Raw genomic sequence first — 16,381 nt, 5'->3', positions numbered from 1 at the left:
TAAGTTAGGTAACTTATAGCTAAGTTATCTAAACAATTAATTTACAAAAGTGCTGAGTATTCATTTGTTTATTAGCACTAGTGACAAAATCTGAGCAATAAAGATGTGACATAAAAAAGCAAAATGTAAAAAAAATAGATACAGTAGAAATGAATATGAGTAAGAAATTAAGTGACATAAACCGAAAAGATTAGACCCTGTTTCAATTAAATCACTATCTCTAGTGTCTCCTGACACAAAACAAATTCAGAAAAACTGCAGAGGAGCAATGCAAAACAATGTTTCAAGAAAATATAAAAATGTTTGCCCTTTAAAAAATATCTACTAATCCAACATTCTCATTTCCCACTGAAGGAAATTATGAGAAGAAACTGTACATTGGTGACTGAGTTCATTCTCCTGGGACTGGCCAATCACCGGGAATTACAGATTTTCCTCTTCACGCTGTTTCTCACCATTTACATGGTCACGGTGGCAGGGAATCTTGGCATGATTGCCCTCATCCAGGCCAACGCCCGGCTCCACATGCCCATGTACTTTTTCCTGAGCCACTTATCCTTCCTGGATCTGTGCTTCTCTTCCAATGTGACTCCAAAGATGCTGGAGATTTTCCTTTCAGAGAAGAAAAGCATTTCCTATCCTGCCTGTCTTGTGCAGTGTTACCTTTTTATCGCCTTGGTCCACGTTGAGATCTACATCCTGGCTGTGATGGCCTTTGACCGGTACATGGCCATCTGCAACACTCTGCTTTATGGCAGCAAAATGTCCAAGAGTGTGTGCTCCTTCCTCATCACGGTGCCTTATGTGTATGGAGCACTCACTGGCCTGGTGGAGACTATGTGGACCTACAACCTATCCTTCTGTGGCCCCAATGAAATTAATCACTTCTACTGTGCGGACCCACCACTGATTAAGCTGGCTTGTTCTGACACCTACAACAAGGAGGTGTCAATGTTTGTTGTGGCTGGTTTCAACTTCACTTATCCTCTCCTTATCATCCTCATTTCCTATCTCTACATATTTCCTGCCACCCTAAGGATCTGCTCTACAGAAGGCAGGCGCAAAGCTTTTTCTACCTGTGGCTCCCATCTGACAGCCATTACTATTTTCTATTCAGCTCTTTTGTTCATGTATCTCAGACCTCCATCAGAAGAGTCCGTGGAGCAGGGGAAAATGGTAGCTGTATTTTATACCACTGTAATCCCCATGTTGAATCCCATGATCTACAGTCTGAGGAACAAAGATGTGAAAGAGGCATTATGCAAAGAACTGTTCAAAAGAAAATTGTTTTCTAAATAAACATTACTACTGATTTTTGTCGTGTTGTCATTTTATTTACCCTATGATTTTTCATAGAGCATAGTCTGATACAAATATATCCAAAATTATATATTTTCCTAGAAGTGTTGGGGAATTTTTATGAAGTGTGAATACAAGAAAAATGAGTGTTTACATCAATTAACAGAAATTTTGAATTCAATATAGTTTTGCCTGCCCATACCCCAAAGTAAGAAGCTCTATAGTGAAGAATCAATGTAAATTTTAAAAAATCTAATTTATACTTTAGAGAAAACAAATCCTTAAAACCAGACCTGGGTTTTCTTTTTGCAAGGAGTTAGGCATATAGTTTTAGACTGCTTCTTAAACATATATTAAGCTTTTTTAAAAACAACAACAACAACAACAGCAACAACAAAAAGAAAACAGCATCTCACTCCATCACCCAGGATGGACTCGAGTGCAGTGGTGTGATCACAGCTTACTGCAATCTTGATCTCTGGTGCTCAAATCGTCCTCCCACCTCAGCCCCTCACCTCTGCCATAGTAGTTGGGTCTACAGGTGTACACCACCATACCTGATTAATTTTTGTGTTTTTTTTTATAGAGACAGGGTTTCACCATGCTGCCCAGACTGGTCTTGAATTGCTGAGCTCCAGTAATCTACCTGCCTGGGCTTCCCAAAGTTTAGGAATTACAGGTGTAAGCCACTCTGCCCAGCCTATAATAAGCTTTAAGAAAAATAGCAGTTCTGCTAAACTCTACTAAATACTTTTGTCTCTTACAAAGAAAGTCAACATTCCACTTTACCATATTCAACCTAAAATATGAGCCTCATCCCTTGTACACTCAGCTGTCATCTCAGCTGTTGCCTCTGCCTGTACCAACCTCATCTCCAGCCAAAAACACACCAACACTTTGGTCCACAGTGAGGCACACTTATGTTTCCACAGTCCATACCTGGTTTATTTCTTGGCTTTTTAGAGGAAAAATAAATGGCTAGTAGACTTCTAAATTGAATGTTACCTAAAAGTCTGTCTAAGGAGATCCAAGGCTAATAGACAATCTGTTCAATGCATGTCTAAAACCACATCAACCCAAAAGGTGTAACATGTGGTTGTAATGATACTATCATCACACATTTGCATGGGATCACTGTCTTCCAGTCTTGAAGATGTGTGTTTTTGGGTGTGGAGGCCTATAGTTCCCCTAGAGGTAACCTAGAACTTAAGATATAATCACACACAAGGAAGCGAGAGACTAATGATGAGGTGTGTGCAAGGTGAGAAATTAGAACAGAGATGCCCTCATGAAATTTGGATTATTGAAGGGCTACAACCTTTAGAGTAGGACAGAGTCAACAACAGCAACAACAAGGATGAAACTAGTCCATTTAGACTTGGTTTTATAGAGGAGTTAAAAAGTCTTATTTAAGAATTTATGACAATAATTAATGCTCATGTTAAGTCAGCATTTATATTTATACTGCTTTGATGGGCTATCAAATCTCAAGCTAAATAATGAAGAACATAAAGAGGCCCAGGTTAGAAGCAGCTTCATGACACTGGAATAAGCAAACATAAACATAAGTCAGAGAACGGGTTATCAACCACTGAGACTTCAGAGATAGCCCACTGAAAAAGTTCTAATTCACAGAAATTTTCCAGGCAAATAAGAAATAAAAAGCACAAATGAGTATCTTTAATTTATTTCAGATATTAGGATTACTTGATGCAAATTATAAAATAAAGGTATTTAATCATTGAAAATAAATGTGAAAATTTAAACTCTAAGACCATGTATATATGTGTGTACATATGTATGTGTACATATATATATGCAAAGACTGATTATATAAAGCAATAATTATATATAATATGTAGAGTTCCAAGCATATCTGCAGGCCGAAGGAGAGTCTCTGTGTTTTATAGGCATTGAAGCATTTTTAGAGTGGATAGGCAGGTATATAAATTTTCACATTGAAAGGAAGAGGAAGAAACAGCTAAGTCCCTCTCATGAGGCTTTAAGTGGTCTTGGAGAGGCAGCCTTTCTCTTCTTCCTCCTTAGTAAATTTCATGCAGACCTTGGCAGCCTAATCACTACAATCCTGCAGCAGTGAGTCCTCTGAACTGGCACCATAGTTCACTAGGAAAGGCACTCATCCACCAAGTTCAGAGAGGTGGCCATCCGCATTGCTAAACAGAATAAAACAAAAATTCACTTTGTCATCTGCCTGACATTGGCTTTGCTATAAGATAGCCTCATAAACTGCCTGAAAGGCCTTATTATTTTCAAAGGATTTTGTGCTGTCTTCAGGTGATATTTTTCTCCATGTCAGAAATAAAATATTTCAGGATTGACCTGCCTCGAATTTTAGTTTGTCTTGGTTATTGGCCATTGCATGTATAAGTCTAATTGTGTGACAGAAGTTTCCGATACTCTGCTTCATGAAGTACCCTTTAGGACTATCTCCTTGTCTCTTCAGTTCTTCAATCAATTTTTCCTGAGGTTCTTGTGTGAGGCTCTGATACAAAGAGTAGGCAGGTGCTGGCATCCAGCCCAGAGCCACCCTTTCCAGCCCTAGCACATCCTTAAAGCACCCCTGACCAGCACCCTCAACCTGGCCAACAGGTTTTTCAGCATCTACAGGTTAACCTCCATGGGCTTGAGCTGCACCTTCACAAATCACAAGAGAAACCACAATACAGAGTACAGGGAAAACAGCCTTTCAAAATTGGTAAGGTTAGTAGTGGTGTTAAGATATCACCCTGTCTTCCTATTTGAATACCCTATTTTTCTCTTGCCTGATTGCCCTGGCCAGATCTTCCAATACTGTGTTGAATAAGAGTGGTGAGAGAGGGCATCCTTGTCTTATGTCACTTTTCAAAGGGAATGTTTCCAGCTTTTGCCCATTCAGTATGATATTGGCTGTGAGTTTGTCATAAATAGCTCTTATTATTTTGAGATACATTCCATCAATACCTAGTTTATTGAGAGTTTTCAGCATGAAGCGGTGTTGAATTTCATAGAACGCCTTTTTTTCTTCATCTGTTGAGATAATCATGTGGTTTTTATCATTTGTTCTGTTTATGTGATGGATTATGTTTATTGACTTGGGTATGTTAAGTTAGCCTTGCATCCCAGCGATAAAGCCAACTTGATCGTGGTGGATAAGCTTTTTGATGTGCTGCTGGATTTGGTTTGCCAGTATTTTATTGAGGATATTTGCATCGATGTTCATCAGGGATATTGGCCCGAAATTTTCTTTTTTTGTTGTGTCTCTGCCAGATTTTGATATCAGGATGACGCTGGCCTCATAAAATGAGTTAGGGAGGAGTCCCTCTTTTTCTATTGTTTGGAATAGTTTCAGAAGGAATGGTACCAGCTCCTGTTTGTACCTCTGGTAGAATTCGGCTGTGATTCCATCTGGTCCTGGGCTTTTTTTGATTGGTAGGCTATTAATTATTGCCACAGTTTCAGAACTTGTTATTGATCTATCCAGGGATTTGACTTCTTCCTTGTTTTGGAGATGACATGATTGTATATTTAGAAAACCCCATTGTCTCAGCCCCAAATCTCCTTAAGCTGATGAACATCTTCGGTAAAGTCTTAGGATACAAAATCAATGTGCAAAAATCACAAGCATTCCTATACACCAATAACAGACAAACAGAGAGACAAATCATGAGTGAATTCCCATTCACAATTGCTACAAAGAGAATAAAATACCTAGGAATCCAACTTACAAGGGATGTGAAGGACCTCTTCAAGGAGAACTACAAACCACCACTCAAGGAAATAAGAGAGGACACAAACAGATGGAAAAACATTCCATGCTCATGGATAGGAAGAATCAATATCATGAAAATGGTCAAACTGCCCAAAGTAATTTATTGATTCAATGCTATCCCTGTCAAGCTACCATTGACTTTCTTCACAGAATTAGAAAAATCTCTTGTAAATTTCATATGAAACTGAAAAAGAACCCATATAGCCAAGACAATCCTAAGCAAAAAGAACTAAGCTGGAAGCATCATACTACCTGACTTCAAACTATACTACAAGGCTACAGTAACAAAAACAGCATGATACTGGTACCAAAACACATATATAGACCAATGGAACAGAACAGAGGCCTCAGAAATGACGCCACACATCTACAACCATCTGATCTTTGACAAACCCGGCAAAAGCAAGCAATGGGATAAAGGATTCCCTGTTTAATAAATGGTGTTGGGAAAACTGGCTAGCCATGTGCAGAAAACTGAAGCTGGACCCCTTCCTTATACCTTAAACAAAAATTAACTCAAGAGGGATAAAAGACTTAAACATAAGACCTAAAACCACAAAAACCCTAGAAGAAAACCTAGGCAATACCATTCAGGACATAGGAACAGGCAAAGACTTCATGACTAAAACATCAAAAGCAATGGCAACAGAAGCCAAAACTGGCAAATGGGATCTCACTAAACTAAAGAGCTTCTGCACAGCAAAGGAAACTATCATCAGAGTGAACAGGCAACCTACAAAATGGGAGAAAATTTTTGCAATCTATCCATCCAGAATCTATAAGGAACTTGAACAAATTTACAGGAAATAAACAAATGACCCCATCAAAAAGTGGGCAAAGGATATGAACAGACACTTCTCAGAAGAAGACATTTATGTGGGCAATAAACATGTGAAAAAAACCTCATCATCACTGGTCATTAGAGAAATGCACATCAAAAAACCACAATGAGATACCATCTCACGCCAGTTAGAATGGCGATCATGAAAAAGTCAGGAAACAACAGATGCTGGAGAGGATGTGGAGAAATAGGAATGCTTTTACATTGTTGGTGGGAGTATAAATTAGTTCAACCATTGTGGAAGACAGTGTGGTGATTCCTCGAGGATCTAGAACCAGAAATACCATTTGACCCAGCAATCCCATTACTGGGTTACATACCCAAAATATTATAAATATTCTACTATAAAGACACATGCACATGTATGTTTATTGCAGCACTATTCGCAATAGCAAAGACTTGAAACCAACACAAATGCCCATCAACCATAGACTGGATAAAGAAAATGTGGCACATATACACCATGGCACACTATGCAGACATAAAAGAGCATGAGTTCATGTCCTATGCAGGGAAATGGATGAACCTGGAAACCATCATTCTCAGCAAACTAACACAGGAACAGAAAACCAAACACTGCATGTTCTCACTTATAAGTGGGAGCTGAACAATGAGAACACATGGACACAGGAAGGGGAATATCACACACCAGGGCTTGTCAGGGGTTCGGGGGCTAGGAAAGGGATAGCACTAGGAGAAATACTTAATGTAGATTACAGGCTGATGGGTGCAGCAAACCACCATAGCACATATATACCTATGTAACAAACCTGCAGGTTCTGCACATGTATCCCAGAACTTAAAGTGTAATAAAACAAATGTATGTCACCTTGTTAAAAAACAGATAGTAGAAAAACCAGCAAAATGAGAACTGGTGCTATATAAAAATGTATTCAAAGAACCAAGTAACATATGACTTTGTGCTCAACTTTAATAATCATTAGGGAAGTACACATTACAATTACAAGATATTTGTGCTTTTATATATCTGTACCTATATGTTGCTAAATGACAAAAACAAAACAATTATATTGCTAAGTACTGGTGGGACTATGGAACAACTGAATCTCTCACATAATGTTAGTGAGAATACAAATGGATATAACCAGTATGGAAAACTATTAGGCGGCATAAATTTAAGCTGGACATATTTATACTCCATAAGCCAGCACTTCTACTCATAGTTATAGCAGGCAGAAATGCATGAATATGTTCATGAAGAGATATGCACAAGACTGAATTTTGTAATAGCCACATCTGGAAATAACCTATATATAAAGTTTGGTGTACTTATTATACAGCAGTGGAGATGAAGGAATTATTTACATATTCATCACACTCATCATCATGAATAAAAATCACCAACATAATATTTAGCACCAATGTAGTGTTCATTGGAGACTAGACCTAACAAAATATGCACTGTATAATTTCTATTACAGAAAATTCAAAATCAGACACAATTAATCTACAGTGTTAAAAGCAAAGATACAGTTAATTTGAGGTTAGTGACTAGGAAAGGGCATGAGGACAGATGGTGGAGTACTGGTAATGTTCTATTTGAGAATTTAGAGGCAAGTAATACAAGTATGTTCACTTTGTAAAAATTCATGAAGCAGGCTGGGCACGGTAGCTCGTGCCTATAATCCCAGGACTTTGTTAGGCCTAGGCAGGTGAATCACGAGGTCAGGAGGTTGAGACCATCCTGGCCAGCACAGTGAAACCCTGTCTCTACTAAAAATACAAAAAATTAGCCAGGCATGGTGGCGGGTGCCCGTAGTCCCAGCTACTCGGGAGGCTGAGGCAAGAGAATGGCGTGAACCCGGAGGCGGAGCTTGCAGTGAGCCGAGATCCCACCACTGCACTCCAGCCTGGGCAACAGAGCAACACTCAGACTCAAAAAAAAAAAAAAAAAATCGTAATTCATGAAGCTGTACACTTACGTTTTGTGCTCATTTTCTGTGTGTAAATCAGACTTCAATATAAAGGTTACTAAAAACAAATAAAAGTAGTACTAGACTTCAAGCAAGCAAAGCTTCATTCCAATATCAAAGCATTCTATTTACCTATCAGTACACAGAGGGTATTAGTTTGCTAGAGCTGCCACAAATAAGTACCATGAACTTGGTGACTTAAACATGGAGATTTATTTCCTCACAGTTCTAGAGGCTAGAAGTCCAAGATCAAGGTGTGGGCAAAATTGGTTTCATTCTGAGTTCTCTTTCTGGCTTGTGGATGATCATCTTATCCCGACGTCTTTACACTTTCTTTTTTTGCATGTATCTGTATTCTAATCTCCTCTTATAAGAATGCAAGTTATATTGGATTAGGGCACAGCTCACCCATTAGACTTTATTTTACTAAATGTTCTCTTTAGATATTGTGTCTCCAACAGTCATGCTCTGTGGTGCCTGGAGTTAGAACTTCAGCATATGAATTTTGGAGAGTGAAGGGAGGGGCATAATCCAGTCCATAACACAGATTAAGAAACGTGAAAGGCTAATAGAAGTTTGACACAAAGTTTGTGACACTAGTACGAGAGAAACTGTATGAGAAAAGTTGAATTAAGTTGAAAGTAACATGGTAAACCTAAGGCAATGTGAGAATCCATGGCAGACATGAATGTTATCTTATGGATTTTCCAATGTAAGAAGGAAAATACTGAGACTGAAACATAAGGCAGAGAAGGACCAGACAGTTGTGAGTTCCCATTTTAAATTTGTGTTGTGCCAAATGTCATATCTCTAGAGAAATTATTCAGTGAGAAAAAAAAATCTAACAGAGTAATTGCTTCATCTTTGCATATTTGTGAAATCCCTTAGGGAAATAAAGTCATCATACAAATATTATAAATTATTCCTGTATTTGTCACCAGAAAAGCCACTGATATTATTTGTAAGGATAGCTCTTCCCATATTCATAAATAAGTTTCTGCATGTGTTTGTAATCCTGGAACTCTACTTGTTGTACTATCATATGTATTATCAGAGTTAGATATATGATAGTGATGATTAAATGACTAGGTGGACAGAAGAATGCCAATTACCAGAAAAATGTAGACACTTAGCATTTAAGGTACTTTTATTTGTTAAAGTTTTGATTAATGAGGATGGAAGTTAATGGCATAAAAAATATAAGAGGCATGCTCTAGGATCTTTCACTCAATATAAATGAAAGCTAATATTTATTAAGGGTTTACCACACATTGGGCACAGTGCTATGCATATCACATACCCCATTTTGTGAAATCCGAAAAACAGCGCTTTTGTATTTGCTAATTTCATCTGTAATAGAAAAAAACTATAGCCCAGAATTATTGAGAAACATGACCCAGACTACTCAGATCAGAAGTTCTGACATAAGAATGTGAACTCAACCAGTCGACTCCCAAACGTATGTTTCTACCAGTACAGTATGCTTTATGGTTCATAGTGGAATTTCCTTCTGTACTAACCATGAGGGAAATATGTTATTATCCATATCTATTATAGGCAAAATGTCATAGAATTGGTTTGAGGGTTGAATGTGTTAAAACTTATAAAATAGATTAGTGTTTGGCATATAAGAAACACCATGTCAGTGCTGGTTAAATTAGTGGTAAAACTAAAACACAGAATAAGGAACATGTCAAAAGAATAGAGCAGCATTTCAGAAATATCTAACTCCAGATCCTGTGAATTGATTTTATGCTAAGGCTATTGTATTTTTATCAAGGCATTCATCTTTTTGTTTGGTCTAGTCCTAAAACTTAAGAATGTCAACCGGATGTGTGCATTTGTCAAACACACAAAGTTGGGCACTTTAAATATATGAATTTCACTGTATATAAATTATTGCATAAACAACATTAAACATTAAACAAAGAAACAAAGGTGAAATCTGACAGGAGCTTGATATATAAAAATGAATGAAGGTATGTAGGGAAAAGAAAGAGAGATCAGACTGTTACTGTGTCTGTGTAGAAAGGAAAGACATAAGAGACTCCATTTTGAAAAAGACCTGTACTTTAAACAATTGCTTTGCTGAGATGTTGTTAATTTGTAGCTTTGCCCCAGCCACTTTGACCCAACCTGGAGCTCATAAAAACATGTATGAAATCAAGGTTTAAGGGATCTAGGGCTGTGCAGGACATGCCTTGTTAACAAAATGTTTACAAGCAGTATACATTGGTAAAAGTCATCGCCATTCTCTAGTCTCGATAAACCAGGAGCACAATGCACTGTGGAAAGCCGCAGGGACCTCTGCCCTTGAAAGCGGAGTATTGTCCAAGGTTTCTCCCCATGTGATAGTCTGAAATATGGTCTGAAACCAGGGGCATTGTCCAAGGTTTCTCCCCATGTGATAGTCTGAAATATGGCCTTGTGGCATGAGAAAGACCTGACCATCCCCCAGCCTGACACCCGTAAAGGGCCTGTGCTGAGGAGGTTTAGTAAAAGAGGAAAGCCTCTTGCAGTTGAGATAGAGGAAGGCCACTGTCTCCTGCCTGCCCCTGGGGACTGAATGTCTCGGTATAAAACCCAATAGTACATTTGTTCAATTCTGAGATCAGAGAAAAACTGCCCTATGGTGGGAGGCGAGACACGTTTGCAGCAATGCTGCCTTGTTATTCTTTACTCCACTGAGATGTTTGGGTGGAGAGAAACATAAATCTGGCTTATGTGCATGTCCAGTCATAGTACCTTCCCTTGAACTTAATTATGACATAGATTCTATTGCTCACATATTTGTTGCTGACCTTCTCCTTATTATCACCCTGCCCTCCTACTACATTCCTTTTTGCTGAAATAATGAAGATAATAATCAATGAAAACTGAGGGAACTCAGAGGCTGGTGCAGGTCCTTGATATGCTGAGTGCTGGTCCCCTGGGCCCACTGTTGTTTCTCTGTACTTTGTCTCTGTGTCTTATTTCTTTTCTCAGTCTCTCATCCCACCCAACTAGAAATACCCACAGGTGTGGAGGGGCAGGCCACCCCTTCAAAGGTACATCACTACTATGATTGAATAGATGTAGACACAGCTTTTACTCAATGTTGTATAAATCACAAATAAAATCTTTGTTGCAGATATTCAAAAATAACCTTCTATAAGATGTTCTTGTGAATATAGATGATTTTTAGATAGAAAAATAGAATGTACATTTCATTAATATCAGTGTTAACAGTTTTTATTGTTGTTGTAACAGAACACAGCTCTGGTTATGCTAAGCAAAACCGGAACATTCTGAAAGGATGTTAGGGCTCCTAAATCAATGTGCAGTTAAAAGACCAGGCTTAGAGAACAGATAGCAGCCTAGGCAGGTGTGGAGGCTGAGCAGATCAAACCACACAGAATCAGTGTTTCTTTGCAACATCAGCCTGATCTTCAAACCTCACTGTAATGAATTAGATGAAAAAAATATTTTGTCAAACTTGAGTCATGAACTCACTCCCTTAAGACAAGGAGAGGCTAGCATCTGACCCCTGCTTAAGCCTTTCTAAACAGAGAATCTCATCTCTCAGTGGAAACTAGAAGTGGAAGATCAAGAGGACAGAATTTCCATGACTCTCAACTTGACACATTGGAAAATTTCCTCCAAAAAATTCAAGTGGAGTGTTAATGGCTGGAATTTAATAGCTGTGCAACCCTCAAAATGCAAATATGTAGATATTTTTCAAAATAAGGGGAACAAATCACACCCTGCCCGGAAAATCTCTATTGCATTGAGTCTGGAGGAAGAAGAAAGCAACAAGTGAGCCCCACTTGTTTGCTCAGGCTTCTCCAGGAGGGGATTGAACTGGTGAAATCTATTCACAAAGAACAAGATCATTCAGTCAATTATTGCTCTTTGATATCTTGTTCTTTCCTCTCTCTAAACTCATTCTCTGCCAGAATTATAATCAGGAATAAAGAAATTGGTTAGTTCTAAATGTTATGTTTTGGGGCAAGTCCACTTATAAAGTACATTTCTCAAATATAAAGAGGAGCAGAATAAGAGAAGGAGAAAGAAGAGAAGAAGAATAGAGACAGAAGCTGAATTAGAAGGGAATGAAAAGAAAGACAAAAAGGGACATAAGAAAAATAAAGGGCAGTATCAAAAAAGGCAGAGAGCTGCTTTGAATATCCCTACTTTAGTTTACCTGAAACAAAGTTCATTAGAAATAAAATGAGGAAAACTGCTGAAAAGAGGGGAAAACTTTTGGTAAGAAGATTATTACCCTACTGGTAATAATAGTAATAATCATGTTGCTGTTGTATTGCAATCTAATATATATGTAAAGTTCCTTTCTCCCACTGAAGGAAATTATGAGAAGGAACTTCACGTTGGTGACTGAGTTCATTCTCCTGGGACTGACGAATCACCGGGAATTACAGATTTTCCTTTTCACGCTGTTTCTCACCATTTACATGGTCACGGTGGCAGAGAATCTTAGCATGATTGCCCTCATCCAGGCCAACGCCCGGCTCCACATGCCCATGTACTTTTTCCTGAGCCACTTATCCTTCCTGGATCTGTGCTTCTCTTCCAATGTGACTCCAAAGATGCTGGAGATTTTCCTTTCAGAGAAGAAAAGCATTTCCTATCCTGCCTGTCTTGTGCAGTGTTACCTTTATATCACCTTGGTCCACGCTGAGATCTACATCCTGGCTGTGATGGCCTTTGACTAGTACATGGCCATCTGAAACCCTCTGCTTTATGGCAGCAAAATGTCCAAGAGTGTGTGTTCCTTCCTCATCACGGTGCCTTATGTGTATGGAGCGCTCACTGGCCTGATGGAGACCAAGTGGACCTACAACCTAGCCTTCTGTGGCCCCAATGAAATTAATCACTTCTACTGTGCGGACCCACCACTGATTAAGCTGGCTTGTTCTGACACCTACAACAAGGAGTTGTCAATGTTTGTTGTGGCTGGCTGGAATCTTTCTTTTTCTCTCTTCATCATATTTATTTCCTACCTTTATATTTTTCCTGCTATCTTAAAGATTCACTCTACAGAGGGCAGGCAAAAAGCTTTTTCTACTTGTGGCTCCCATCTGACAGCTGTTACTATTTTCTATGCAACCCTGTTCTTCATGTATCTCAGACCTCCATCAGAAGAGTCCATGGAGCAAGGACAAATGGTAGCTGTACTTTATACCACTGTGATCCCCATGTTAATCCCATGATCTACAGTCTGAGGAACAAGGATGTGAAAAAGGCTTTATCCAAAGAACTGTTCAAAAGAAAATTGTTTCCTAAATAAACATCAGTATTGATGTTTGTCATGCTGTCATTTTATTTAGCCTATAATTTTTTCATAGAGCTTAGTGCAATACAAATTTATCCAAAATTATATATTTTCCTTGAAGGGTTAGGGAATTTTTATGAAGTGTGAATAAAAGAAATACGAGTATTCACATCAATTAACAGATAGTTTGATTTCAATATGGTTTTGCCTGCCCATACCCCAAAGTAAAAATTTCTATAGTGAGGAATCAATGTAAATAAAAAAAAAATCTAATTTGTATATTAGAAAATAAAACCCTTAAAACCAGACCTGGGTTTTCTTTTTGGAAGGAGTTAGGCATATAGTTTTAAACTTCTTCTTAAACATATATTAAGCTATTTTTTTTTTTTTTGAAACAGCATCTCACTCCATCACCCAGGATGGACTGGAGTGCAGTGGCATGATCACAGCTTACAGCAACCTTGATCTCAGGGTTTCAAACCATCCTCCCACTTACGCCCCTCACCCCTGCCACAGTAGCTGGGACTACAGGTGTGCACCACCATACCACACTAATTTTTGTATTTTTTGTAGAGACGGGGTTTCATCATGTTGCCCAGACTGGTCTTGAACTGCTGAGTGCAAGTGATCTATCTGCCTGGGCCTCCAAAAGAGTTTGCATTACATGGGTGAGCCACTGTGCCCAGCCTGTAATAAGGTTTAAAAAAGAGCACTTCTGCTAAACTCTACTAGATACTTTTGCCTATCTTACAGAGGAAGTCAGCATTCCACTTTACCATGTCCAACCTAAAACGTAAGCCTCATCCCTTGCACACTCAGTTGTCATCTCAGCTGTTTCCTCTGCCTGTATAACCTCATCTCCAGCCTAAAACACACCAGTGCTTTGGTCCACAGTGAGGCACACTTATGTTTCCACAGTCCATATCTGGTTTATTTCTTGGCTTTTTAGAGGAAAAATAAATGACCAGTAGGCTTCTAAATTGAATGTTACCTAAAAGTCTGTCTAAGGAGATCCAAGGCTAATAGACAATCTGTTCAATGGATGTCTAAAACCACATCAACCCAAAAGGTGTAACATGTGGTTGTAATGATCTTGGAGATGTGTGTTTTTGGGTGTGGAGGCCTATAGTTCCCCTAGAGGTAACCTAGAACTTAAGATATAATCACATACAAGGAAGATGAGAGACTAATGATGAGGTGTGTGCAAGGTGAGAAATTAGAACAGAGATGCCCTCAGGAAATTCGGATTATTGAAGGGCTGCAACCTCTACAGTAGGACAGAGTCAACAACAGCAACAACAAGGATGAAACTAGTCCGTTTAGGCTTTGTTTCATGGAGGAGTTAAAAAGTCTTATTTAAGAATTTATGACAATAGATTAATGGTCATATTAATTCAGCATTTATATTTACACTGCTTTGATGGGCCATCAAATCTGAAGCTAAAAAAACATGAAATAGGCCTGGCGTGGTGGCTCACACCTGTAATCCCAGCAGTTTGGGAGGCCGAGGCAGTTGGATCACGAGGTCAGGAGATCGAGACCATCCGCCTAACATGGTGAAACCCCGTCTCTACTAAGAGTACAAAAAATTAGCCGGGCGTGGTGGCGGGCGCCGGTAGTCCTAGCTACTCAGGAGATTGAGGCAGAAGAATGGCCTGAACTCGGGAGGCGGAGCTTGCAGTGAGTGGAGATTGCACCACTGCACTCCAACCTGGGCGACAGAAGGAGACTCTGTCTCAAAACAAACAAAAACAAAAACAAGCAAACAAAAAACAAAACATAAAGAAGCCCAGGTTAGAAGAAACCTCATGACACTGGAATAAGCAAATATAAACATAAGTCAGAGAATGAATTATCAACTACTCAGACTTCAAAGATATCCCGCAGATAAGGTTCTAATTGACAGACATTTTCCAGGAAAATAAGAAATAAAAAGCACAAATGAATACCTTCAACTTATTTCAGATATTAGGATTGCTTAATGCAAATTATAAAATAAAGATATTTAATCATTGAAATAAGTGTGAAAATTAAAATTCTAAGACCATATATATGTGTGTATATATATGTATGTGTACATATATATGTAAAGACTGATTATATAAAGCAATAATTATATATAATATGTAGAGTTCCGAGCATATCTGCAGGCTGAAGGAGAGACTCCGTGTTTTAGAGGCATTGAAGCATTTTACATTTTTTTTTAATGTTCTCAGCACCTTTATTTATTTATTTATTTATTTATTTATTTATTTATTTATTTATTTTTTCAGTATTTATTGATCATTCTTGGGTGTTTCTCACAGAGGGGGATTTGGCAGGGTCATAGGACAATAGTGGAGGGAAGGTCAGCAGATAAACATGTGAACAAGGGTCTCTGGTTTTCCTAGGCAGAGGACCCTGCGGCCTTCCGCAGTGTTTGTGTCCCTGGGTACTTGAGATTAGGGAGTGGTGATGACTCTTAACGAGCATGCTGCCTTCAAGCATCTGTTTAACAAAGCACATCTTGCACCGCCCTTAATCCATTTAACCGTGAGTGGACACAGCACATGTTTCAGAGAGCAGGGGGTTGGGGGTAAGGTTATAGATTAACAGCATCCCAAGGCAGAAGAATTTTTCTTAGTACAGAACAAAATGGAGTCTCCTATGTCTACTTCTTTCTACACAGACACAGTAACAATCTGATTTCTCTTTCTTTTCCCCACATTTCCCCCTTTTCTATTCGACAAAACCGCCATCGTCATCATGGCCGGTTCTCAATGACCTGTTGGGTACACCTCCCAGACGGGGTGGCGGCCCGGCAGAGGGGCTCCTCACTTCCCAGACGGAGCGGCCGGGTGGGGGCTGCCCCCCACCTCCCTCCCGGACGGGGTGGCTGGTCGGGCGGGGGCTGCCCCCCACCTCCCAGACGGGGCGGCTGCCGGGCGGAGATGCTCCTCACTTCCCAGATGGGGCGGCTGCCGGGCGGAGGGGCTCCTCACTTCCCAGACGTGGCGCTGCCAGGCGGAGGGGCTCCTCACTTTTCAGATGGGGCGGCCGGGCAGAGATGCTCCTCACCTCCCAGACGGGTTGGCGGTCGGGCAGAGACACTCCTCAGTTCCCAGATGGGGTCGTGGCCAGGCAGTGGCGCTCCTCACTTCCTAGACGATGGGCGGCCAGGCAGAGATGCTCCTCACTTCCCAGATGGGGTGGCGGCTGGGCAGAGGCTGCAATCTCGGCACTTTGGGAGGCCAAGGCAGGCGGCTGGGAGGTGGAGGTTGTAGAGA

At 39.7% G+C, this 16,381-nt stretch overlaps 1 protein-coding gene and 1 pseudogene across 1 annotated transcript; both read left to right on the top strand.

The window, feature by feature from the left end:
• Positions 1-357: 357 nt before the first annotated feature.
• On the top strand, positions 358-1,299 carry LOC101150037 (olfactory receptor 5M8-like). Its single transcript, XM_019035802.3, has one exon. It carries the CDS (start codon positions 361-363, stop codon positions 1,297-1,299), a length of 939 nt encoding a protein of 312 aa, XP_018891347.3. The 5' UTR covers positions 358-360.
• A 10,890-nt stretch (positions 1,300-12,189) lies between these two features.
• On the top strand, positions 12,190-13,130 carry LOC115936230 (olfactory receptor 5M8-like; annotated as a pseudogene).
• The last annotated feature ends 3,251 nt before the right edge of the window (positions 13,131-16,381 follow it).

Source organism: Gorilla gorilla, chromosome 9, assembly GCF_029281585.2.
Source record: "Gorilla gorilla gorilla isolate KB3781 chromosome 9, NHGRI_mGorGor1-v2.1_pri, whole genome shotgun sequence".
Taxonomy (NCBI): Eukaryota; Metazoa; Chordata; class Mammalia; order Primates; family Hominidae; genus Gorilla; species Gorilla gorilla.
Note: the sequence above shows the minus strand (reverse complement) of the source record. Positions and strands in the feature narration are given on the sequence as shown.